Here is a 26,543-nt window from a genome sequence, read left to right as displayed (position 1 = left end):
GAGTTAAAGTCTTAAAAATGCTGCAACTGGTTTAGAAGCTTTGAGTCTTTAAGAAGATGCAATGCAGAAAATTTCAGAAAATGAATTTTCTCCCATGAGTAATCTAGGAAGGAATGGGATGTGTTTATAAAAAATTGTGGGAAATGTTTTTTCCTCTCGAGCTGTGTACATGAACGCAAAATGTGAGTTACGGTGATAAAATGGTGAGAAAACATTATATCGCGGAAGAAAGTTTGGCAAGAGTGAAATTCGATGCTTGGTACTAATTAAGTGCTTAGCCATTCAGAAAGAAACTATGGCACCAGGATAAAAGGCACAAGTGTAAATCGCAATACCGTAGACTCCCATGAAAACGAAAAGTACACCTTGGCGCAAATAAATTCACACAGACAAAAGAGACAAGAAGACAACGGACAGGCGCCAACTTCCAACTGTTTAGTAACTTTTGTAGGGACCTGCAACTGCCGAACCTGGCCAATGATATCGCGAAAAGTAAACGGAACTCTCTTTCAGTTTTCTTTACTGCTGAAACCCACAAACCTGACATACCGTTCCGGACTATAGTGAGCGAAAATGGTTCCTGGCAGCATAATGTTAGCCGTTTCTTCCAAAGGAAGATTAACTTTCTTAAACTGGATGACCCTTTTCGGGTAAAGAACTCACTGGAGGTTGCTCATTATTTTAAAACACATCCAGAAATTAGATCCGCATTTTCAGTAGGCATAGAGGATTTGCTTCATTCCGTCCCGCATGCTGAGCTGCTGGCATCTGTTATGTTGTGTGTTGAAGGTCCAGGTGAAATGGCCTTCCGGGATGCTGCCGGCATGTCTATGGAAAATTTTTTGAATTTATTCGAGTAATATCTTAAGGTCACTTTTACAGTTTTTAATCAGCAACTCTACTTACAGAGAAAAGGTATATGTATTGGTTCCTGTGTCGCCCCTGTATTATGTGAAATTTTTATAGCTGCTTTAGACAAGGAACTTGCACAGTTGTTTTTAGGAGGACCTGTAAAATTTTTAGATATGTTGACAACTTTTTTATCCTTTTATCCACTGGTTTTGGCAATTCTTTTGAAGCTAATGTGTCCAGGATTTTAAGTGTTTTTAACCTCAAAGGGCATGACCTAGTTTTTACGCATGAACTCCCAAGGAAGAAAAAAGCTGCAATTTTTGGACCTAAGCTTATTAGCGTTCCGGGAGGACCATTTATGCTGGGGTTACTTTCCCCGTACTAGCAAAGAACTGGTGCCCTTCAATACGGCGCATTCAAAAATTGTGAAGTGCACCGTCGCCTTTTTAAGCATTGAGTCCTTGCTTTCAAAGTCCTGTCTACACCAAATGCACGATAGCCTAGAAAATCAAGTTGGTCGCCTTTTGGCTGCTGGGTTCCCCTCGGTGGTGTTGACTGCCCTCGCTGAAACCCTCCTCCAAAAAACAAAACACTGTAGCTGTCCAAAGAATATAGAAGAAGGGGGCCCTGCGGTAAAACCTGAAGTTATGCCTTATGTGCACTAAGTGTCACACAATCTGAAGAAGGTGGCTAACAGACACAAGGTACCGCTGGTTTTTTCAGCCCCAAACAAGTTGAATGAACTTATACCCCGGATTTGTGGCACTAAGCACCCTGGGTGCAGTATAAAACATCAGCGCACCTTCATCCGCTGTATGAAAAAAGTGGTGTACGAGATACCCCTGGCCTGTGGAATGTCCTATACAGGGCAAACGGGGAGGTGCATCAACAAACGCCTTTGGGAACATGGCAAAAAGTACAAAATAATAAACATAAATATGCCAATTTGGTCAGCCATGTTAACACGTGCAAGTGTGAACCTTGACTGGAAAAGGCGAGGATTGCAGGCAGGAGCAAGGTTAAGCAGGCGAAGCTGTTATTGGAAGCCTTTCACATAAATAAAAAGGCAGCCTTGTGTGTGAGTGATACTTCAGTTAAGCTGTATGCGGCGGAGTACGATTTTCTGTGTGAAGCTGATAATGCGAGGCGATAAGTAATGGCTGTGATAAGGAACGTGGAGTGAAAAAGGTGGGCGCAGCCTGAGGCTATAAATCTGTGCGCTTTTCTTGTGCAATAAACAGTGGCAAGTTGGCGCCTGTCCGTTAGACGTCTCCTTGTCTCTTTTGTCTGTGTGAATTTATTTGCGCCAAGGTGTATTTTCCTAGTTTCAAAATGCTAAACCAATTAGCCCGGCAACGAGCCTTACTAGCCATGAAAACAAACTCTTGAAAATGAATTCTTGGATAGAAGAACAATAAGATGACATTTGGTTGGTTTCCCACAGACTTCAATGAAGAAAAAAAGTGTTTAGGAGAACTGTCTCACATGCCCTTCGGAAACGACAAACTTTCCCAGTGACCGTGACCTGTGGCGACTCCGCGCAACAGTACTCACAGAGCGTCAGTGGGACATTCTTGAGGCAACACAGAAAAAAGAAAAAATTGAGCGAACACTTCTTCGCAAGTAAGCATGCCCCTTAAAAGCCCTGGATGCTTTCCTGCATCCAATGCTCATCCTTCACAATGCGCCATTCCCATGCTTTCATGCAAAGGTGAGAGGAAGCATTCTTGCGGGTAGGAAAGGCAGGCACATTAGCGCCGGTGTCCATGTGGCACAGCGATCGACTTGGCCAGATCTCAACATTGTGCGCATGTCACGTGCTGCATACTGCGTCTGCTGAACAAAAAAGGCACACAGCCACAGAGCAAACCTGCTAGTCAACTTAGTGCTTACAGAATTAGAAGTCGAATTTTAAACTCGCCCTGTGGCTGCGGAGGACAGAAACATGAGGTGCTCGTCCCTGTATGTGACAGTTCATACTTGGTCATCTACATCCATACCTGATAACTGCAGAAATGGGACAAGCAAAAGAGAGAGAGAGAGAGAGAGAGAGAGAGAAAGAAAGATGGGTACATGTCACTGACAAGTTGAAAATTATTTTGTTGTCGTATCCTTTGCACAGTTTGAAAGAATTGCATAAAATCGGACCAGTGGGTTGCATTTAACTCCAAAAGCTGGTGCTGCAACAATTGCTTCGATGCTTATGGCAAAACTATCTTCCATTGGCACAAGGACATGCTCCACTGCTGGAGTCACCTGCCGGAGTTGCACGCCGTGACAAATACATTGATGAGACAGTGGATGTGCGAGACGAGTCATTGTTGCAATGTTTTGTTTATGGTTTAGGGGGCTTTAACGTCCCAAAGAGACTCAGGCTATGAGGGACGCCGTAGTGAAGGGCTCCGGGAATTTCGACCACCTGGGGTTCTTTTATGTGCACTGACATCGCACAGCACACGGGCCTCTAGAATTTCGCCTCCATCGAAATTCGACTGCCGCGGCCGGGATCGAACCCGCGTCTTTTGAGCCGGCAACCGAGCCCCATAACCACTCAGCCACAGCGGTGGCTTCATTGTTGCAGTGTGATTTGCGAAACGGCGCGAGTCTTTTCTGTTTCACGACCAACTCGTGGATAGATAGTTCACACCGTACCACAGCTCACAAAAATGTTCACTGTGCCGATCATGCCGATACAAGCACTTGCCGACTCATTACCATTCCTACCTTCATTTTCAAAGATCCTTATCCTCTTTTCTGATGTGCTTAAGAATTTGTCAATGCTTTCAATGAAGCTAGGATGTACAGCCGACAAGTGTTAAAGCTGGCTCACATGCAAGCGAATGAGCAACTGAGCGGCATGTCGCAGCGAAACTTTAAAACTTGTTGGAACCTCGCCACTCGCCACCGCGGCGGCAGGATTCAAAAGCGTTTTAGCTGGCGTGTGAAACAGGTTTCAGAAGTGTCGCCTTCGTCAACGTTAGGCTTAGTTGCTGCATACAACTCCAATGCATGCTGCTATATTTTGCGGTAGATTACTTAAAGCCTCACTTCGATTGAAACTTCCCATATCGAAAGTCTCTCTTCTTTTTGGCAACCATCGAAACTAGAAGTAGAAAGATATGCGAAAGCTTGTGGAACATGTATGCGTAGCAGAAACAGCACATTGGCTATGACCACTTCCCGCGCTAGCAGCCAAAGGTAAGGCCGAAATCGCACCACATCATTTAAAGGTCCAGCAAAAGCAGTCGGCTTTGGCAGAGAAAACATATTACTTCTGGGAAGTGAGAAGTGGCAAAGCTGGCCTTGGGGAGAAAAAGCATAGGCCTACCAGCCTACATAAGCCCACTGGCATGCGACACTGCAATTTGATGCATCGCTCGCTCGAAAATGGGTCACATCTGCACCTCTCTCAGCTGCCGTACGTAATGCAACAGGGTTTTTAAAATATTTTCTCGACCATTTGTGGCTTTGATTTTTATAAATGAAAGAGAAGATCAAGGCTAATAAAACAGTCAAAAACACACAACTAATTTTTAGAATAAAAATCGCCATATTGAGCCCTCGACTCTCCTGGAGTCGCACACACAGACTTGTGAGTGGTTTGTGAATTTCCAATGCCTCTGGTGATGTGGTTGGTGAACCCCGAGATTGATAGGCGCATGCCTTAACTAAAATTTTTTATATGTGCCGCCTGCTACAAAGTGTGCGAAAGAAAACATAACTACGAGCATTTAATTCAAGAAAGATGTGCTGCAAAGAAAAATGCCGTAATTTTTGTGTTCAGTAAATGGAAGGGCTTACAGGTGTTAAGGTATAAATGCATATCATAGTCAAATTCCTGGCCTTTCTGCTATCTTGTGTTGTTGAAAGTCCATGCCAGTTTACGTTACCTATGACCCCCAAAATACAGTGAAACCTCGTTCTAACGAACAGTTAAACATAGGAAAATAGTTTGCTATATCCATAATTCGTAATATAAAATTTCGTAAAAGATACGTGCAAGAGCAGCAAAATTCAATCAGAGAAGGCACAAACTTGGAGGGTGCTTACTTGGATCACGTCCATTTATTTACGCCCAAAGAACTGCATTATTGTGGCCTGCTTTTTTGTGTTGACCGCGTTCCGTATCATGCCGTTCCACAGCTTGAAAACACTCAACAACGGCAAACCCAATGCCCTCAACAGCACTGCAGTGGCAGCGCAGTAAATCCAATGCAGCAAGCGCGTCTTGTGAGGTCGGAATGTTCTCATCGTCTGCAGGATCAGCCTGAGCTTCGCATGCGGGATGCTCAGAGACTTCTGTAGCGATTTCGGCGTCCGTCAGTACAGCCATGGTCGCTGCGATGTCGTCGCCACCTATGAAGTCTTCTACAGTCATTGTTGCGGGCATGTCACCAACAAAACGCGAAAAATTGTTCCAGGCCTCATCGAGCTCACAGAGCTCTGCTTCTGCTTTTGTCGGGATCGTCACCATCGTCACTTGATGCACGGGCCTCTGCTGGAACAAAACCTGCGTGCCGAAAGCGGTTGGCAATCGTTTCACCTTTCACGTTGTCCCACGCCGCTTTAAGCATCTGGATTGCTCCCAGCAGGTCAATCTTGAAGTCCTGCTTCATACGAAGCTTCACGAGAAGAGTGTCAATCAGTCTCCTTTTGTAAACTTCCTTGAAGGCCCTGATGACACCCTGATCTAAAGGCTGCACCTTGGCTGTAGAGTTAGGCGGAAGAAAGCGAACTTCAATGTTCTTGAGTGCGACATCTGTGTTGTGCGCGGTGCAGTTATCGAGGATGCACACTTTGCGACCCTTGCGCACAAGCTCGCAGTCCCAAGCATGCAGCCACTTCGCGAAAAGTTCATGCGTCATCCAATATTTCTTGCTGGAGGCATACTCTACGGGCAGTATGCGGCACCCTTTCATGCATCTTCGGGGTTTGAAATCTTCCGATGATGAAGGGTCGCAGTTTCACAGTGCCTTCCATGTTGGCGGCAAGCAAAACAGTGATCCAGGCCTTTCCTTGCTTCCCGCCATGGCACAGCTCTCCACGTGCGTCAAGGGTATGCCTGGGTAGCACCTGCCAAAATAGGCCTGCTTCATCCACATTAAAGATGTCCTTGGGCTGACATTTTGCAAGGATTGGCGGCTGCTCCTCTTCCAACCACTTTCTGATGCTCTCGCAGTTAGCCGTCTCACTTTCGCCAGAGATCATTTTGCCCACGATGTCATAGCGTGCCTTAAACCTTTGCAGCCGTCCGGAGCTGGTGGCGAAGTTTTCGGCACAGAGGATACAGGCAAAGTCTTTCGCTTTTTGTTGAAGCATCGGTCCCGACACTGAACGCAGGGGGCCGAAGACGCTGTGCACTTGTCCGCGTGGTCTCTTGCTCTTGTGCCTTGATGACAGCTTTGTTCTTCAGAATGGTACTTAAAGTGCTCCTTGGGATGCCAAATAAGTCCGCAAGAACGCACTTCTTTTTGCCGTTCTCCACACACTGAATTATCTGGAGCTTGGTCTTTAATGTCAGTGCCGCTCTTTTTTTCACGTTCACCACCAGCACAGCACTACGCAAACCCGTGCACCACACTCGACATGACCACCGACAGAGCCTCCACAGAACGCTACGACGGCCACACCGCTGCTAACACTAAAACGCAAAAGTGACATTCGATCCCGCCGCTGCCGAAGCGGTGCTGTCAGCAGTTGTGAGATGCGGACGTCGTCTTTGGCTGTCAACTCTCAATGCCGGCGTGGCATCTGTGGCGCTGTCCACGCCTGTGAGGTAGTCCTGAATGTTTTCTGCGCTGCACAACACACTTGTAGTGCAACGAAGCCTGCTGCCTGCTGTTAAAGCGAGGTAGGGCTTGGCGTCGCGAAGTTTGTTACAGTTGAATCACGCCACAACGAAATCGACGGGACGCGCGAGAAATTTCGTTGTCGCGAAATTTCGCTGTCGAGAAATTTCCAGCAAAACATAGTTTTATTGCCAGAAATCTGTCAGCTTAGCCTGCTTGCGTTTCACTGCCAGCAGCAGCGTCACGTGACTCTCGCACTCTGTTAACAGCGACATCGCAACGTCGTCATCGTGTGTGCCTAGGAATTTTCTAATAACGTCGAAGGCATCCAGTACCTGCGATGAGGCTGCAGGGGCAGGTAAATCTTGAGCGGAGTCGTCTTCATGATCGGACGGCTCTTCCGGCTCGCGAACACATTTGATGATGTCTTCATCGCTTCGTTCCTTGTGGACAATCACGTCCGCGTCAGCGTCGAGGAAATCGTCCAGCGCTATGTCAGCAGGGACGTTTCCAGCTTCCTGGAGCGATTTCCAAGTAACGTCAATCCCCGGAGTCGATGACGATGGTACACTTTACGCGGCTGCAGTCATGCTGGTCGCCTTGCTGTCGACAAACCCGGCGTGCTTGAAGCAGTTGCGGATCACGCTGCACCGTGTTGCTCTCCATGCTGCAGACATCATTTCTAAAGCCATGAAAAGATCGAATTTCGTCTCTCTACCAGTGTCGGTGTTCAGGAGAAGCCGTTGGATCAACCTCTCCCAGTAGGAAGACTTCATGCTCCGGATGATGCCTTGGTCCAGGCGTTGCATGACTGAGGTACAGTTCGGCGGGAAGAACTTCAGCACCATACTTGAAAGTTTGACGTCGTCAATGCGCTGCGCTGAACAATTGTCCAAGAGTGAACAAACCTTTCGATTTTGTCTGCTCATGTCACTGTCAAGTGCCACCACCCAGTCAGCAAAAATGGCACGGGTCATCCACGACCGACTGTTTGCCACGTACTGTTCTCCTTGAAGCAGCGCGGCTTTGCACTTTTGCCAATAACCAACGGGGGGCGTTTGTCAGACCCATCCACATTTGTGCACAGCAGCACAGTAACTCGTTTCTTGCTATGTTTGCCTCTGTGGCAACGCTGCCCTTTAAAATCAAGCCTCTTCGCTGGCAGCATCTTATAGAAGAGGCTCGTCTCGTCTGCGTTATAAATATCAGACAGAGCGTAACTGCTCATTATGTCAGTCATGTTGTCCGCCGCCCATGCTGATGTGCCGTCAACATCCACAGATGCCGATTCACCGCATAAAACCTTGCCGACGATGTTATGCCTTTCTTTAAAGCGATTCAGCCATCCTATGCTTGCCTTAAAGTCGTTCAGCCCTAGCAAACAAGCATAATTTAGGGCCTTCTGCTGTACAATTTTACCGCTCAGGGGCATGTCTGTTGCTCACGTATCAACGAACCAAGCATAGACAGCCTTGTCAAGTTCTTCATACATTGGTTGCGTCACTTTCTTGTGCTGCACTGAAGTGCCCGATGAAAGCGCGTCCCTAATGCTGTCCTTATTCTTCAAAATCGTCGATAGCGAACTCGGCGCGATGCCAAAATCTACGGCAATAATTGCCTTTTTCTTCCCGCTTTCCGCTTCGGCGATAATTCTTTTCTTTTCTTCTAGCGAAATAAACTTTTGCTTCTTCGTTGGCAGAGGCGATTGACGAGATCAGACTGCAGCGAGAGATCGACGATCGGCACACACCGACACTCGAGAAAATGGTGGCAAGGGCTACGGAGAAGGCGGGAAGGGGAGGCTGGCGACCGGGTTTGGATTCGTCTTTGGCCCTCGTACGGCCGGCGGCCTTCGCAAGGCGCCAACAAGTCCCCTCGCTGCTTCCCTATGACGAATAAACGACTCCCAATCAAATTTTTTCATAAAGAATACATGAAAATGTAATAAAAATACATTCCGTGCATTATTTAGCTGCTCCAAGCCACTGCTTTAGCAGGGAATAATCTCGTACAGGACCAAACTTTTGAAGAAAGGCGGGCCACAGACCGGTGAAGGCTCGCGAAAAATTCGTAGAAGCGAATGCGTGCTCACAAGGTAATTCGTTTTCGAGAGAATTTTAATACATTAACTCTTATGGGGATTTCGCGGGGACTGAAAAATACTTCGCTGTGGTGAAAATTTCGTTGAAGCGGCATTCGTTGTGCCGGGATTCAACTGTATATCCGTTTTATGCCGAACCGCGTTCGCTATAGGAAGTAAAAATACATGTGTTTGACAAAAATATTTCGGAAGAGTTCGATATATTCAATAATTCGTTATATGCGTTTTCGTTATATCGACGTTTGATTTGCATAAAAATGAGCAAAATGGCCTTGTTACCTTTCTGAGGTGCCTGCGACAGAAGAATCTGTTCCACTCTCAATCCATGCAGATTTGTAGGACACAATATTTGGATGAGACAGACAGGCGAGAAATTGTGCTTCTTTCAGGCTCTGGCAAAAAAAAAAGAGAGCAAGAAACAAGCGCAGTTGGAAAGCACGCTCAATGAGAAACTGCACAAGGCAATTCTGTGCATAGCAAGTACCTTTGAAACTGCTGGCTATAAACTAGTAATCACATGATGTAACACATATGATGACACCAGTCAATTATCTACAGTAAAACCTCAGTGATATGATTACGCCTGATACAAACTTCAGCGCGATTCCAATTCTTAGAACTACTCCATCGATGTGCATTATGCATTCTATGCTGAATTACAAGTGTGTCCAAGCCCATGCTACACCACTAAACACCATATAGAGGTAAACCATCTCAATATAAAGGAGCCTGTACAATCCGCAGTTGACTTCATAGCATAGAAATCTCCCTACAGTGAAAATTAGACTCACAGCAGACAAAGAATACTTCAAAGCACATTGCACACCACCCACGCGAAAAACTTTTGAAAGCGGTGAAAGTAGTCCGTCACTTCTGCTACTTCATCACTATCAACAACAGCGTTACACGTCATTCATGTGTTCACAGATTGCATCGCACTCTTGCTGCAAGCTCGTGAACCACCTTGAAATGTCTATCACTGTGAGCCGCTTGTGGCCAAGGAGAAAATGTGCCTGTCCTGAGTTTTCGTTTCTCTGTCATCAATGCCTTCTTAATTGCGAATCTCCGAGCATATTGCTGATGCAACAGCACATTTTACTGCCGTCGTCACCGAGGCCTGTTGGAAGGAAGACCGGGAAACAAAAGGAAGGCTGATGTAAGGAGCAAGAAGGGCAGCAGTAGCAGTTCAGGCCGGCTTTCCTCTCCTCATCTTTCACCATGGGGCAAGAATGACAGAAGTGTCCCCTAATCAGCACTCAAGCATTCCTGTGCCCATCGCTGTCACGGCAGCTAAACATGTCCTCGATAAACACCACTTGGCAGCTGGAAGCTTCAGACAGACGCCGCCGTTGCAGGACAGATTTCGCCTTAATGGCCCTCCTGACGCAATCACGTTAATTCATTCATTCCTGCATGCAATGCGCAGTCACTGCCAGTCTTCGAAATTAAGCAAATGATCCTCGGCAAGTACGACTAATATAAGTTGCGCTTGTCGAAGTACTTTGCGCTTTTAAAAGATTTGTCTCCGAGAAGTCTACGAGAAATGTGCTGAGAGGTCACAGTAGCAGACTGGCAAGTTCTCAATTCACAAAAAAATTTGTTCCCTTCTTTCACATTTCAATGCATAGGTAGCACAGGCTTTTGCTGAACAAAGCCAGCTTGCTGCGTAAATGGCTCCAAGTGACGGGGCAAACCGGCTTCTGGCAGAGCAGGCACCAGACACTGTGCTCAGCTCACCTCGAGCGCCATTGAATGCTTCGGAAATCAAATAAACGATGTGTAACTGGATAACTACACCACCACAAAGTGCACAAAAATCCAATCCATAGCACAGTCAACAAGCCGATCCGAAATTGCTGTCTTTCCGGCATGCCTCGGGCGTCCATGGTGAAAAAAGCACAGAGCCGCCAGCTTTCCTCTAGTGAATAGTAAGAAACTCTATGGTGTCTCTCAAGCAACTGTACGGAGCAACGTTCAATATATCAAACGACTCTCTATGCCTCTCCAAGTCGTGCTTCTAACTGCTCTCCCGCAATGACTTTATGAACATAAACAGAGCCGCATCACTAGGTTGCCGAGCACGTTGGGAGAGAGGCAAGTAAAGCAGCACTGCCTGCGCAGCCTTGAAAGTAGCCTTCAGTCTGGCATGACCACTTTCCAAATGACACCCCTGTCATCCAGAGAAACACGTTTGGAGTACTGCTTGTCACGCTGTGAAGCCAACCTAGATGACCTAGCCCGTGAATCCAACCTAGCCTGCCCTGTTTCACCGTCAAAGCATCACAGAAACAAATAAAATGAGTGATCATTGTGTCCACAGTGAACTGGCAACAAAATTAGACCTCTTCGGACATGTGGCGACTAGTTCCAAAGCACTGTCTGCTTAAAAAGCAAGGCACAAGAAGCAGCATTTAAAGCACCGACCAATACAACTCAAGACCTTTTACAGAAAACTCACTAGTTGGGCATTCGACAATACTGGCTGGTAGCCAGTTCCATTCACAAATGGTATATCATTATATAAAAATTTTCAATAATGTCGAATCCTTTCGTCCAATTTTTTAAATAGTACTAAACAGACAACTGATAGTCTCTTCTACATTCGAAGCCAAATTTCATTGAAATTTGTATTCTAAAATTCACACACCTCTACGTTTATCATTATAAAGGTGCAAAAAATCTGCTTATTGAGGCTACTACAGTCACATCGAGGATGATGTCACGAACATACCAAGGACGTGAGAAATAAGAATAGCCTCATTTCTCATAGTAAATGCATCTGAAACACGACCTGGCATGAATGCAGTCTAGAAGTGTTGAGCTTTCTTTGTGAAAGCAAATATAGGATGTATAAAATTGTTTCCAGTGTTCCTACACCACAGATTCTCCTCAAGAGATCCCATAGTAATTTCATTCTGAACATACTATAACAGTAACCACGCCGGTGTAAAGAAATTGCAGCATACCAAGAAGACTGCCGCAGCAAGGCAATTGCAAGTCTCAAGCTCACCTTCTCCGCATATCCGCAACTGAGACAGAACATAATCTTCTTCACAGCATAAACCTTGTTGTCTACTTTTTCCTTCACCTACAAAGTTATCAACAAAGAACACAGAGCAAATGATACAAAGACAGCATTAGATAACTCTACTAACAGACCAAACTGAGTTAAGTGGCATACCAACCACCTACCTTGTAACAGGTGCCAAATCCACCTTTACCAAGCCTTCTTTCTTGTATAAAGTCACGTCTGTACTGTTTTTCAGCTTGACCAGTACGAGGTGTGGGATCTGGCGGGGCTCTGAAGGCAATGTCAGAGAAATTAAAAGGAGAAATAATTTTACCTAACACAGCTTAATCCAATCTGATTCTGTGACATAAACACTGGAAAGCAGCAACTTGGTGAAAATGCACTTGAGAATGACAGACAAGATAAGGGGACGACATGACTGCACATAGCACTGTATAATTATTGGCTCCTGCACATGCTTTCGGAGGTGTAGACTAGCAAAGAGGAGAAAAATAGCAAAAGTAAAAGCGTTACAAACAGTAAAAAATCATTCCATTTCCTCATCTGCAGTAACACTATGTCCCTGTTGGCCTTTAGTGCAATAGCCATGCTCCCCCATTGTGAGTTGCCTAACTCCCACGTAACCCGAACTGTCATTTGAGCACTGAACTTGTGTGTGTGGCAGGGGCACCTAACGCTGACTGCGACATCCTTACACAACCTCAATGTTTTTTGCCACACAATTCCTAACAGCTAACGACTGATTGCAGCACTATTTCAGGTCACGTGCACCGCAACATCTTATTGTTCAGTCTGTCATCCTCAAAAATTAACTTCCAGATTTCTTTAGTCCATATATTGGATTCTTTGCAGCAATTGATCAGATTTTTTCTAGCTGTGAGACACTATACAGATCTAACCTTAACAAGATATCTAGGCAAGGACAAATATTCAAAAATTTCAAACCTAAATCGAATATTAGCACTGAATATTTGTATTGAATTCAAAACCTCAGTCTCCTGTAGATTTCTGAAGTTCAAAAGGACACAAATATACTGTTAAAGACTGATTACCTAAAAGCGTATTCACAAGCATTTGCCTTCTTTGCAGGCAAGGCCAGGTGTGCTCCAGAGATGGCAACACAGCTGCACGATGGTTCTGTGCAGTGTTTTACTCATGAACCGTTTACTTAAGACATTCTTAACATGATGTAATATTTACTTAAGCTCCTCCTTAAGCGTATGACGATAGTGTAAGCGACAGTGTAATGGAGTAATTCTCATATATGAAGGTCATTCTCTACTTTATGTTCATAGATCCCTGCGATTCCTCATGCCCATCCTGGCATAGTGCTGCAACAGTTAGGCAATCAGCCTATGCCCTGTGATGGCAGGTGCTCCCAGCGGTGGGCCTTGTGCGACACAGGTTGCTGTTCCCGAGCGACCAATCATTAATTTAACTACCACCTGCCACGGTGGGCAGTTTGCTCACTATCCAGTGGACAGGTTGTGATGACGCCGCAAGGTCGCGTGACCTAGGGTAGCCCACCTGCCTCCTAGGCTGCGCTCTGAGGACCACCTGCCAAAGCCATGCTCGTTATTTTTCGCTCACAACATCGTCACCAGATTTTCTGGCAAACGGGCCAGCCTTTAACGCTAAAAGGGCAGACCTTTGAGCGTATAAAAGGAAGCCTGTGAGTGTCACAGGCAGCATTATTGAAACAGGAAAATAAATTTCCCATAAGAGCCACAATATACTGAATGCTGTTGGAATAGAGTTCGATGTGCTGATGAGTTCGGTGAGTATGTTATGGCGCTGTAGTGAAACTGTATAATCTATTGATGGGTGCGTCTACGTCGACCCCATTCACACTGCTGAGTGTACTTTCAGGGACTTAATGCCATTAAACGTGCCAGTGTGGCACGTGTGCTGCAGTGTTTTGTCCTCCGGAAGGGGATGCCTGTAATATGTATGGGAGATATGGGATTTACTTCCCCAAAGCAATACGTGGGCCATGAGAGATGCCATAGTGGATGGCTAAGCATGAATTAAGGCCAACGCAGGGGTTCTTCAACGTGCACTGACACTGAACAATACTTGGGTGCCATGCTTTCGCCTTCATCGAAACGCGTCTGCCGCGGCCGGCTGGGGGATTAAGTTTCAAAATGCTGTATGCCACGTAGCCTGTGGCAATTCGAATAAAATCAAATCTTCTAAACATCTCTAATAATATGCTCCTTGCGAAACAATGAGAACAGCTTGACGGCTGTACGAGCGCTTTTTGAACAGACGACAGAGCACGAAAGTGCAGAGGACAACCAAAGAACATGTGCGAGCGATACATGTTTATTTCAATGTATCGCCACTAATTTTTATGCCACATTAGGACGAGCTGCTGTGAGCAGATCGAAACCTCGGCTAGTGGTTTTCAACTTCATTAACTGAGCTTCCAGGTTATGCGTGCAGATAACTGTATGCCACATATGTATTTTTTTCTAGTAGTTTTTATTGATGAGCAAGAGAGCGCCAGAAATGTGAGTGAATATCCAAACTGGCTGAATTGTGCACACTGAAGAACAATTCGTTCGTGATGTAAATTTTTGGAAAGTTTTTACTGAGGCCAAGTTATATGCTGCCACATTTTTCTTTAAATCCGTTCTTGCAGGAGAAGTGTTTCATACTCTCATCTTTTTGAAAAGTTTAGGATGAAGCGAATTTCCGCAAGTGTATCTCATCTCATAATTTTACCTCTGTATGCTGCACACGCACACATGCACAAAAAAAAAACGCGAAGCGTGCACATGAAACTGCAGGCAACCGGTAAACATGCCACTGCTCGCGGCTTTCGGGTGAAAGGCACACTAGCGCCACCAAGCGGCAGCTCAAGGTTTCCGTGGTTTCCACCTCATTGATGCCGCTGCTCTTCGGCCTCCCTCACCCCACTACCCCTATCTAGTTCACTATATACTCTCAAGCGAGCTACCCTTTCCCCGCCAACGTGCCTTCCAACTTCCAAGATTGTCTTCCCGCCCCTTCTCGCAACTCCACTCCCCTCTCCTCACTCCCTTGCAAATTCGCGTGAGGCCACGCTTTGTGAAGCAGGCCTTTCATGGGAGCCATGAGGTGGCTGCACTGACACTCACGGACACCCCTCATTGGTCTCTCTGCTGGCGCTGTGCATCTGTATCTTTAGCTTGAGTGGTTTGATTGCCGCCCATGTACATTGCACGTCTTGTCTACCCCATCGCGCGCTTTTGTCACTCTTGTTGCGGTGCGGACGTTTCATTGGTTTCGTTCAAATCTCTGGCCCTGGTTTTAATTTGGGATGGCGGACGGGAACACCGTGCCCATTTACATTGTATTCAGCGGGTAGAGATGATGAAAGCGGCCTGGGCGGAGGTGACGGCCACTGGTGTGCGGAACTGCTTCCGCAAGGCCAGCTTCGTCGACACACTGCCTGATGCCGAGCCTGATACTTCGGAAGATGACCAGCCCGGCGGCGATTTATGGCAGCGCGTCGTCGAATCCGAGATAGGGGGTCATGACATTGGTTGTAATGATTTTATCTCTGTCGGTGACGACGCCGATACCACGGAACCGTGCACGGACGAGGGCGTTGTTTCTGAAGTGCGGGACGAGAGTGGCGCGGAGGAATCAGATGAGGATGAAACTTCGGAGCCAGCATCCGTAAGCGCACCTGTAGCAATGGGCTACATAGAGAGCCTCAGCGAAGAGCACGCTTCTGCTTTAAATAAACTAGAAACCTCGCTCATCGGATCTGCAAAAACAGGTGTCCATCACGGACTTTTTCACGAAGAAAAAATTTTGTGTTTTGACAAGCAACTGTCTTTACAGCTGTGGTCCACTTACTACGAACTTCAGGATATAACGAACAGACGCCACGTGACGCTCATATTCGTTATAAGCGGGCTCAACTACAATTCGATATTTGAACTGATATGAACTGAACTAAATTCATAAGAAAAAAATGTGATATCTGTACATGTGTAGAAAAAAACAGTGTGCGCAACACTTCTAATGCGGTGCAATGCTAATAAATGTAATCTAAAGTCAACTTCATGAATAATTCGATGCGTCATAACTGTATTTATAATGCTGGAACAAGAACATCTGAGCGTTCACACAGCCACTAGTCTCCCCTAACAGCAGTGTACAGTATAACCTTGTTACAACAGATCCGTTTTCAACAGATATACCGTATAAACGCATGTAAGGGCTGCGCCCCTGTATGGGCCGCACAGTATTTTCCAGAAGGAAATAATAGAAAATATAATATCCTTGTAAGAGCCGCACCCATACTTTCCATACGACCCATGTGTGAATAGCCTTCGAAATGCACACGCAGTGACCTCCGCGATCAGCTTCGGCTGCGAGCAATGGCCCACTTCATTGCGGAGGCAACGCATGCGGACAGGAGCTTCCAGGTGCCGCCCATGGATGGCACCAGAGGCCGCGGCTCATCATCATCATCAACTTTTTCCTCCGCCGCGAGCTGCCGCTTTTCATATCGGCATCAGCTCTAGCGTTTGGTTGCTGTCAGAGACACAGGTGTTAGTTGTGGCTTTCGCGTGCTGCTGCGGAGCGTTGTAGTTTTAGCACGATAAGGCAAGCACCTTAATAGCTACACGGCTGGGAGTTTGCTATCGAACACGGCAAGCGTGCGGCGGACAGGAAATTCGACGTAGCCGAGAAGTGCGTCCGACGATGGTGCAACCAAAAGGACGCATTGAGGAACACAAGCTGCAAAAGGCGTGCTTTCCGAGGCAAGCCATGCAAGTTTCCTGAACTGGAAGAAGTGCTGCTCTGCTAAGCGATGGAAGCGCGCAACAACGGCTACGCATTGACAGCGGACGTGCTGCGCAACTTCTTGTGGGATGAGCGTGCACCGGCCAGCTCGCAGTGGGAATACACCGCGAGTGGCAATTGAACGTAGAATAAATGCTGCTGATTTCCTCATTGGTGTGTTTTTACTTAATTTTTTTTTTTTGTAAATCGCCTGTATGGGCCGCACCCCAAATATTGGCCCTCAAATCTGGAAAAAAAAGTGCGGCCCTTACACGCGTTTATATGGTAACTAAGGGCTGGGCTTTTCGATTTTTATTGTTCGAAAATTCAGCGGACGTTTTTCTATGTTTAATTCAAAATCTAATTTTCACCTTTCGGTGATATACGTGGTATTTCATTAAAGTCACAAGTTATGTATAGTTTAACTTTGCTTTATTTTTATCATGAGCAACTGATGTACCATCGGGGCAAAAGTAACAGACACCCCCTTCAGGTTCTGACCCTTGCTGCCTGACCAAGCACTTCTAGTGTAAAAATGGACCCACTGCGCCGGTCTTGACACCAGAAGTGTTTTGTCAAGTGGCGGCCCCATGCAGAGTGGCACGGGCCGGAACTTGGAGAGGCGGGGTCTGTTACTTTTGCCCCCGACGGTACCTGTCATATTTTAGAGCTGCACTTGAAGAAAAAGCATTACTCTGGGAGTCAAGTGATCGGACCATTACATAAAGACGTATGTGGAATTCTATTTCTCTCCATATGGTTGCAGAACACATGAGTCGAGCTACATGCATATGTGCTTTGCATGGTTGGACATGTGGAATGAGGTCTTTCTACGAGCCCCCTTGTTGGAACTTTTTTATCTTGCTCAAATAAATCTTCTTCAATATCTTGTTCAAAAAAGTACCACCTCAGGAACGAACTATGAAAGGTGCAACTGCTTCACAAGAGTTATGCTCGTGAATACAATGAAAGAAAAGGCGATCGCCAGCAGAAATCGAGAAGGAAGAATAAGACTGCACATTATGTAATGGCAGCTGCGATGGTCCCCTACCACTGAGCCGCCGAGGAAGCAAAAATGTTTAATTGCGGGGGTTAACATCCCAAAGCAGCACCAGCTATGAGGGACGCTGTAGTGGAAGGCTCAAATAAATTGGACCACCAAGTGCACATGCACTGACATCATACTGCACATGGGCATTTTTGTATTTTTTTTACTTTAATTAAACTGGTGCGGTCAGGATCAAACCAGCAACCTTCGCATAAGCAGTCAAATGCAAAAGCAACGGAGCCACCGTGATTAGTGTTCAGGAAACTAGGAAGTTAACTGTTCAGTGCTACTGGCCCCCACTCGTGTTGCGTATATACAGGGCCCTTCGTTTTCGGATAACACCCAATTTTGCCCGACTCTTGCATCCTGAAAATATTTCTCAAAAAGCGGGTTAGGCCCGATTTATGCCCAAAAATGCACCTCACCGCAAACGTGCTGGACAGTAAAAGGCAGGCCTTGATTGTAGACAAGGCAACACCACCACTTTTCGTGCAAATGAAAACAGGCTCACTCCCCCTTAATCTGCGTGAAATCCAGAACGTCAAAGCTGCCTTCAATGTGGTTGGAAAAGGAGAGCTGTCAAAAGGTAGAATGGTTTTTAGCGAAAATCAGATGGAAAGTGCAATCAGCTCCGGCCCGATTCCTGCCGGTCCGCCCTGCTAGCCAAAGGAAGGGTCATTCGTTGTTAAAGCCGAATGCATGCCCATAATTGGACTTACTACAAGCAGGCCCTTGTCTTTAAATTTAAAAAATAAATGTGAGTGAAGGAACAGCTTCTGATTGAGATTTGTACGAATGGTGAGTTTTTGGTTTTTCAAGAATGGGCTTTTTTCTGTGCACCCCCCCCTTTTCCTGTCAAGATTATAACTCGAAAAAACAAATTCTGTAGGAACCTCTGAATAAGACCGATTTCTCCCTGAAAATTCTGAAAACAAAACACTATTTCTACACTCCAAATTCTGTTCTGCAAAAAATAAAACTCGAAAGCGAAGGGCCCTATGTATATGCCTATACACTGTATAGCCATAATACTGCAATGCATACAGGTGCGCAAAAGTTAATACAAGATAAAACACAAGGTTGTATTCAGCAAGGTGTGATAATATGTAACAATGGTGGAACCAGCGGAACGGACACAGGACAAAAGGAAGTAGGTACACACACAACAATGCTGGTGTTGTGTGCGTGCCTACTTCCGCTTGTCCTGTGTCCGCTTCACTGGTTCCACCATTGAGCATTATGAACCAACTAGCCCAGCAATTTACTCTATTGATAATATGTAACTGTGCCACAAGAAGTTCAGTGCTTGGCTAAGATAAAGAGTCAAGTGCGGCACAGCATGCCAACTTTTTTGTGAGAAATAAAAAAAAAACTCACCCAGGCAAGGCAACCGGGCGGTCGTTACTCTGAAACAATTTATATATATATATATATATATATATATATATATATATATATATATATATATATATATATATATATATATATATATATATATATATATATATATATATATATATATATATATATATCAGTCAAGAAACATAATACGTCTGTGCAGCGAAATGATCAAGTCGCATACCTCAGCAAGGTGAAGAATATTATCAGTAGCATGATAATTTGTTTACTATAGCAAAATTCCACCAATAAGTGCTGTTTTTCTGCATGGGTATTCAAAACAGATCGTGCCCCTGAGACAAATATAACCCACTGTGAACACAGAGCTATGCCAGCATATATGTAAACAATCACCATGTATGAACATTTAAAAAACAAAAACAAAAGAGCAGGCCAAGTCTGACAGCATCTTTTTGTCAAGAGCCTTAAATGTTCTTTCTACTAATGCTGTCCATAGAGTAAATGCTTCATTACAACAACGTGGAAAGCGTGAAACCAAAGAGAACCGTAATTAAGTAAGCCACAGCAAATCACTGGCCCAAATGTAGCTCTAGACAACGAGTGTGAAGGATCTCACCTGAATACTGCCGGCGTGACGATAGTTCAGTAACGGCTTATAGATGACTCTAAGGTGCGACGGGGTGGCTTCCCAAACGTGCGACGCGGTGACTTCCCTACTGTGCGACAGGGGTGGAGTAGAACTCCAGTTCTGTAAAATAATTCCACAAGAGCATAGGTGCTAGGCACATAATCTGGCACTTCTGAGCAACTATAGAGCTTTATTGGAGCACTTTAGAGCACATATACAGGGTGTTTCACAGAAGACTTTACACAATTTTTAAACATAGGCTTTTTGAGTCGGAAGAGCGCTTTTTTCAGCACAGCTTTGTCAGCAGTGTAGTACATCAGAATACAGCTAAGATGCGCTAACTAGCAGGCTGGTTAACTAATACTGCATGGTTAACTTTTTAACTATTACTGTTAGGGTCCTAATTATTGAGAGGCGTGTAGCCCATCATGAGGACTATTCATATCAGTTTATTGAATTTCGAAAACGCGGTTACTTTTGCCACAGTGGACACACAAATTTTGGCTATTTTCGACAAGTTACGTGCACTGGAGAGGTTGCTTTGCCTGCAAGCTCCACGAAAGCGCATATATATTGGCGTGATGTAGCCAAAATTTGTTGGGCCGCAGCGCCACGGGTAACTGCGTTTTCGAAATGATAAAAACTGATATGGATATTACTTATGGTGGGCTGCACACCTCTCAGTAATTAAAGTGCTTAACACTAATAGTTAGAAAGGTAACTATTCATCATTAGTTGACCAGCCTGCTAGTGAGCACATCTTTGCTCTATTGTGATGTATTACACAGCCGACAATGTTATGCCGAAAAAAGCTCTCTTCTAACCCAAAAAACCTAGTCTTAAAAATTGTTTTAAGTCTTAGGTGAAACAGCCTATATACCATACCGACTCACATAATCGATGCATTTTTTTTTCTCTCCTCGTCTCCTTCCTTGTGTCCCATCCTTCCCGCTGTGTGAAATATGAATGTTAACCAGCAAGCCTAATCCACAACACTTGTGCATTTTTTCCCCCCAAATTTTTTTGAATAGCTTGGGGCTGCATTCATACATGGAGGTAAAATATTCAGGAATAGCTGGAAGCAGGCAAAATGAGGTAAAGTAGGCTCATGGAATAAATACTTCAATAGGTACGACTAAACTTTCAAATAAAGCAAAGCACTCTCTTCAGCACAGTATTAGTGTTCGAGAGCATAGTCAACAATTTTTATTTTATACCTGCATGTATAGCTCACATAGCGGCCATAATGCTATCCAAAGCAAACACAACTACAACTGACTGTAGGCCTACTCCCACTGGACCACTGCTTGAAGGTCAGAGAATTTTCTTGCAAGGGTGACGTCTTGCGTTATTCTTTTTTTGTTAGAACTGTTTGGGACTGGAACAGTTTGCCATCGAGCATTGTATGTATTACATCTAACGAAGCATTTTTCCATGCACTGCAATAATTGCTTTATACCTATAAATGAAGTCTGTACCCCCCTGCTGTAATGCCCTGCGGGGCGATGCAGGTAACTAATAAATAAATAACTAATAAATCATCATCATCAGCCTTACTACACTCACTGCAGGGCAAATGCCTCTCCCATGTCTCTCCAATTAACCCTATCCTTTGCCAGCTGCATCCACCCTTTGCCTGCAAACTTCTTAATCTCATCCGCCCATCTAACCTTCTGCCGCCCCCTGCTACGCTTACTTTCTCTTGGAACCCACTCCGTTACCCTTAAGGACCAGCGGTTGTCTTGCCTTCGCATTACATGCCCTGCCCAAGCCCATTTCTTTCTCTTGATTTCGATTAGGATGTCATTAACCCGTGTTTGTTCCCTCACCCACTCTGCCCGCTTCCGATCTCTTAAGGTTACACCTATCATTTTTCTTTCCATGGCTCGCTGCGTTGTCCTTAACTTAAGCTGAACTCTTTTCGTTAGCCTCCACGTTTCTGCCCCGTAGGTGAGTACCGGTAAGATTATGCTGTTGTACACTTTCCTCTTGAGGGAAATTGGTAAACTGACCCTCATGATCTGCGAGAATTTGCCATATGCGCTCCACCCCATTTTTATCCTTCTAGTTATCGCCCTCTCATGATCCGGATCAGCTGTCACTACCTGCCCTAAGTAGACGTATTCCGTCACAATTTCTAGGCTCTCGCTGCCAATTGTGAACTGTTGTTCCCTTGCTAGGCTGTTGAACATTACCTTGGTTTTCTGCATGTTAATTTTTAGACCCATCGATCTGCTCTGCTTGTCTAACTCATTGATCATGATTTGCAGTTCACCTCCTGAGTGACTCAGCAAGGCAATGTCATCAGCAAATCGCAGATTATTTAGGTATTCTCCATTTATTCTTATTCCCAACTGTTCCCAATTCAGTCCTCGGAATACCTCCTGTAAACATGCGGTGAACAGCATTGGCGAGATCGTGTCTCCTTGCCTGACGCCCTTCCTTATTGGAATTTTATTGCTGACTTTATGGAGGACTATAGTAGCTGTGCATTTGCTATATATATCTTCCAGTATTACTCCTCCCATACTTCAGCGCAAAGCCCAAACACGAGTTGCTACAATCCTTAATATGGCAGATGGAACACTATCATCAACACTATCAGCAGACTGTGTGTTGTGTTTTACGGCACATAGGCAATTAAAGCCTTCATGTACCAAGCACATCAACCGACTGCATGCAAAAATAAAGGGGCACGCTTATTACACACAGGAAAAAGGTTGCACATTTTCCACATTCATAGCACGAATAAATATGTTAATAGTATTTTGGAGCCAGCTGTGCTTTATTTATCAAAGCGAACTGCCGATCAAGCAGAGAATTTAGAAATAGATAATTAAACTATGAAGAAGTTGTCGCTTGCGGTGTTTTTAACGTCCTGAAGTGACTATGACTATGAGAGAAGCCGTAGTGGAGGGCTCCAGATTTATTTAGACCATCTGGGGTTCTTTAGTGTACACCGACATCACACAGCACATTGCCATTTTTGTATGTGCCTCCACCAAATATGGCCACCATGGCCAGAATTGAACTCACTACCTTGGGATCAGAGCCACTGAGCCACCCCGGCAGGTGCTTTGACGAAACTGAATTCTGGCTGACATCTAACTGCTTTAAAGTAACCCATCTTCAGGACATGGTAAAAGCCAAAGGTGGCCTTCAACTTAACAAAGCATACAAGGGCCATCAACAATGCACACCAATGGTACTGAAGTAATGGTTTCATTTAAAATAAATAAAATAGTGGAAGACTATTCTCTCCTAGAGGAAGTTGTTTGTTAGCTGTTGTTTGTCAGCTGATGCAAATGCGGTGAGTAGCCCAAGGACTAAGCGCAGAGGCACCAGCAAAGCTTGATTGAACAGCTCATAACAACACACTTAGCCTCCACTCCCCCCACCCCTGTTCCCTGCTCAAAGAAAAGAAAAAGGCTATTGTTAAATAACTTACCAGTGCGAATACAAGCTAGATAGAAAGGTATACTTTGTTTACAGTGACTGAGATGGCATCAACAAAGCGTGCCCACAAGGTAGCCACCAAAAAGCTACTTTGCCCATAGCAAGCCCGGTAACTACTGCCACCCAAATAGCACAAGATACTGCTCTCTGTCATGGAAAATTCGAGCATAATTTTGATCCAATGCGAAGGCATTGCTGTTGATCAAAAGAATGCAAGTATTTTTGGGTTTCACAGAGTTTTGCAGACAAGCTGCACTCTCTATTTTTCTTTTTTGCAATGTAAATTCACCAATTCATTTCTTATTGCAACAATCACAAAGTGGTTAAGTACCCTTAATCACAAAAAATATTATTAGTTACATAAATGCTTACAGTATAAGGGGTTTTTGCACTCACCTCAAGTTGTTTTGCATGCATTACCGATCCTGAAAAAGACAGTTCTCCTTAAAAAGAGGCAGGAATAGGACATATAACACACAACAGAAAGCTTGCCTTGTGAAGGATCTCGTGGATTAAATCCCCAGTCAGGGGGGCCACAGTTGCAATTCCCTTTCAAGAAATCATCCAATACAAAAGAGCCAAATGGCCGATGTCTGTCTGTTGGTGGACGATCTGAAATAAACCAACAGGGCAATGTTTTCAAGAGGCTAGCACAAATTAGCAAGACTCCTGTGAAATCTAAAAACATCTTCGGTTAATGGGATCAAGGCAGTTAGATTCAATTTATACTGAACATTTTAGTGTCTAAAGGAAGACTCATTACTTGAGCAAGTGTTCATGAAGCTATGTACACTTTTAAGAATATACAGTAACCTGAGCATTTGTTTTGGCAGCTATCAAAAACTCTCTCCTACTGCTTGTTTGTTCTCACACAAACTTTGCTCGGAGATGGCATTCTGAAATTATAGTAATGCAACACATAACGCAGCTCAGACAGACGTGGAGAATGAATGAGTTAAGATAGAGGATTAGATTGATGCTGGCTAGCATCTGTTGGGAAAGGGGCTGTTTCACTTCAGACTTTTGCTTTTTTTTATCCTCGCGGCCTAAAGACCATTCTGAAAGTGGTTGCCGCGAAGGCAAAGATGGAGTGGTCGCGTTCTGCAGCTACATCCATCCTGCTACAAGCAGTTTTCGTGTACGACACGTATCGTGGGGATTGGAAAGTGCAGGAGCACAGGTGCCTGTTTACAGGCATGGGCACCCTCATGAGAGTGTCTTCACCCTCACGTCATGAGAGCTTCGCTCAATGGGGTGAGGGTGAATTGGCGTAGAAAAATTTGTGAGGGCGAGGGTCAGGGACCGAAAGATGCACGGGTGGAAGGTTGGTCTCAGTATCAAAGTTCGTGCCTGACCTGGCCTTTCCCAAGTTTCTGGTCCAGGGTGCAGCCTATTCAAGCACACGTGCAGATGCAGGAATGACGACTAAACGAAAACAACTAAACCAGAACTGTAGCCTAAAGGCGGGCAGCACAATCTGTGCTCCCCATCAACTCCGAGCGGCATACAAACTACATGTGAAACCGTGACAGTAACCTAAAATTGGTGGTTAACAAAGTTCTAGCCTCGTTTAAATCTACTTTTAATAGTCAAAATTTTGCCACTGAGCTCCTTGAGAACTCATGTTTGCAATTCCTAGATTTGAGATAGCTTTTTTAATCACTTCTGTCAGGCATACATAAAGGTCTAAAAAGGTTTTTTTCACCCCACAATTTCTACCACTCCAAGCACTTCAAGGAGAACAGACACCAGATTTTGGTTGAGAGTTTTCATCTTTGTAATAGTACATTCCACACTACAGACTGTTCCGCAATTAAATGCGCCCCATAGAATGCTTCTCTCAGCTACACTGATGAATCGTTAGTGCTCAAATTTCCCACAGAAATGGCATTTGGTCGGCAAAATCGTTTTATGCTACATTTGCTTGGGGTACCTGCCTGAATCGATAAAAAAGTCGAACATTTGAGCCATTTGCGACGACAATGAAACAAATCAAGTTGTTATATCAGCTACTGCACCTGTGGCACCATTTAGCAAGTTGGCCGTGGAGTTTTGGCAAAGGAGGAGAGTGGCACTTATAACATACTTAAACACTGCTCCACCTTCCAATTCACAGGTACACACCTTAGCTTCAAAGCTGAAGCGTAGACAAATGAATGCGCAGTTAGTTGCCCCAGATGGGTATCATACAAAGGCTCTCTCAAACCAGTTCTCTTAATGCGTGTAAAAACAAAAGTGCTTCGAAGTCTCTACGCTTGCTGGCATTCAGTACTTGGTTGTTGCATTGATGAGTAACACCACAAGTATGACCACCTGCACTCCTTTTAATGCAAATTCAAAATATGCAAAGTATTCCGCAAAAATGCATTTAGTGTTCCGTTCAGGAAGTGTGACATAACTGCTGCTGGAGTTCCGTCGAGACGAAACATTTATTGACGCTGAAGTTTTAGCCACACTGGGCCCTCGTTCCTCATGCATTGTCTCTTTTTGAGAAGGTACGAATATCACAAGATTTTTGATGGCAGCATTGCCATTAAGTACCACCACGAAGAGTAAGAACACTTAGCGCCACATGATTTTCTTTTCATCGCCATTATATCTCCAGAGGTTTGGTATGGTTAGGTTATGTCCAATTGTCACAACTGAAGCAGCACTGTATTGCTTTCTAACATAAACCCAAAAGCGGTAAATTTTTTCCGTGCCTAGTGTTTGACCCAGACAGAACAATGAAAGTGTTACCAGAGTTATATGTTAAGATGTAGCTGTAATAACAGTCGCGAAATGTGGCAAGATTTGATCTAGATGTAACAGAGCGTTGTTTGTTACGCCTAGATCATTGTTGTTCGGTGCCAAAGCCATTTCACAAAAGTGTTTCGGTAAAAGGACAGCAGCGCCACTTCTGCCGGCGGCCTGGAGAATCGCGCCTGGCTGAAATTCTCCTTGCACTCACATAGATACCCTATTGGCTGGTTTTAACGAAATGATGAACAACCTTTTTCTTTAACGGCGCCTTCTCTGCGCAGTTTGATAGTAGCAATAAACTTTATTATGGACAAAGTGACGAGTACTTGAACTTAATTCCCGGCTGAAGCCTCTAGAGAACACAGCGCTTGCAGACAAAGGACCAGAACAAGAAGGACACACACCTGTACCCCAACAAGATGTACCCCAACCAACTCGCCCAGCAACAAACCTTGCTCAAGCCTCTAGTCCCGCGTCAGATTACGTCACAAGCAATTAACTATCGGTTCGGTTTCGTCGGGCTATGTGCATTGAGTGCACTCCGAAGTTCTCCGTAGCCGGGAAGGGCGCAAAATGCCTTTTCACATGCAACACTAAACAGCTGATCAGAGTCGAACAGACAGATAAAAATTAAGGGCTCGATCAGCAGCGGGCCCAGCTCACAACTTTAATAACAAACTCTGTTACTACTACTATGCAGCGTAGGGGGAATTAGCCATTCAGAGGGCAAGGACGGGAGGTTTCCAGCCCGG

The 26,543-nt window shown here is 44.9% G+C and overlaps 1 protein-coding gene across 2 annotated transcripts in view; it reads right to left on the bottom strand.

Moving 5' to 3' along the window:
* The window catches only part of LOC144101266 (eukaryotic translation initiation factor 2-alpha kinase 1-like), a 53,839-nt gene that overhangs the window by 26,826 nt on the left and 470 nt on the right, over positions 1-26,543 (bottom strand). For both annotated transcript variants that reach the window (XM_077634362.1, XM_077634361.1), the window contains exons 3-9: positions 23,542-23,661; positions 23,446-23,474; positions 19,582-19,713; positions 18,984-19,012; positions 11,935-12,043; positions 11,753-11,830; positions 9,022-9,134 (exon numbers count right to left, since the gene is read on the bottom strand). In XM_077634362.1, the coding sequence (XP_077490488.1) occupies positions 9,022-9,134; positions 11,753-11,830; positions 11,935-12,043; positions 18,984-19,012; positions 19,582-19,713; positions 23,446-23,474; positions 23,542-23,661 (610 nt within the window). The remainder of the gene's footprint in view (positions 1-9,021; positions 9,135-11,752; positions 11,831-11,934; positions 12,044-18,983; positions 19,013-19,581; positions 19,714-23,445; positions 23,475-23,541; positions 23,662-26,543) is intronic.

Source organism: Amblyomma americanum, chromosome 8, assembly GCF_052857255.1.
Source record: "Amblyomma americanum isolate KBUSLIRL-KWMA chromosome 8, ASM5285725v1, whole genome shotgun sequence".
Taxonomy (NCBI): Eukaryota; Metazoa; Arthropoda; class Arachnida; order Ixodida; family Ixodidae; genus Amblyomma; species Amblyomma americanum.
Note: the sequence above shows the minus strand (reverse complement) of the source record. Positions and strands in the feature narration are given on the sequence as shown.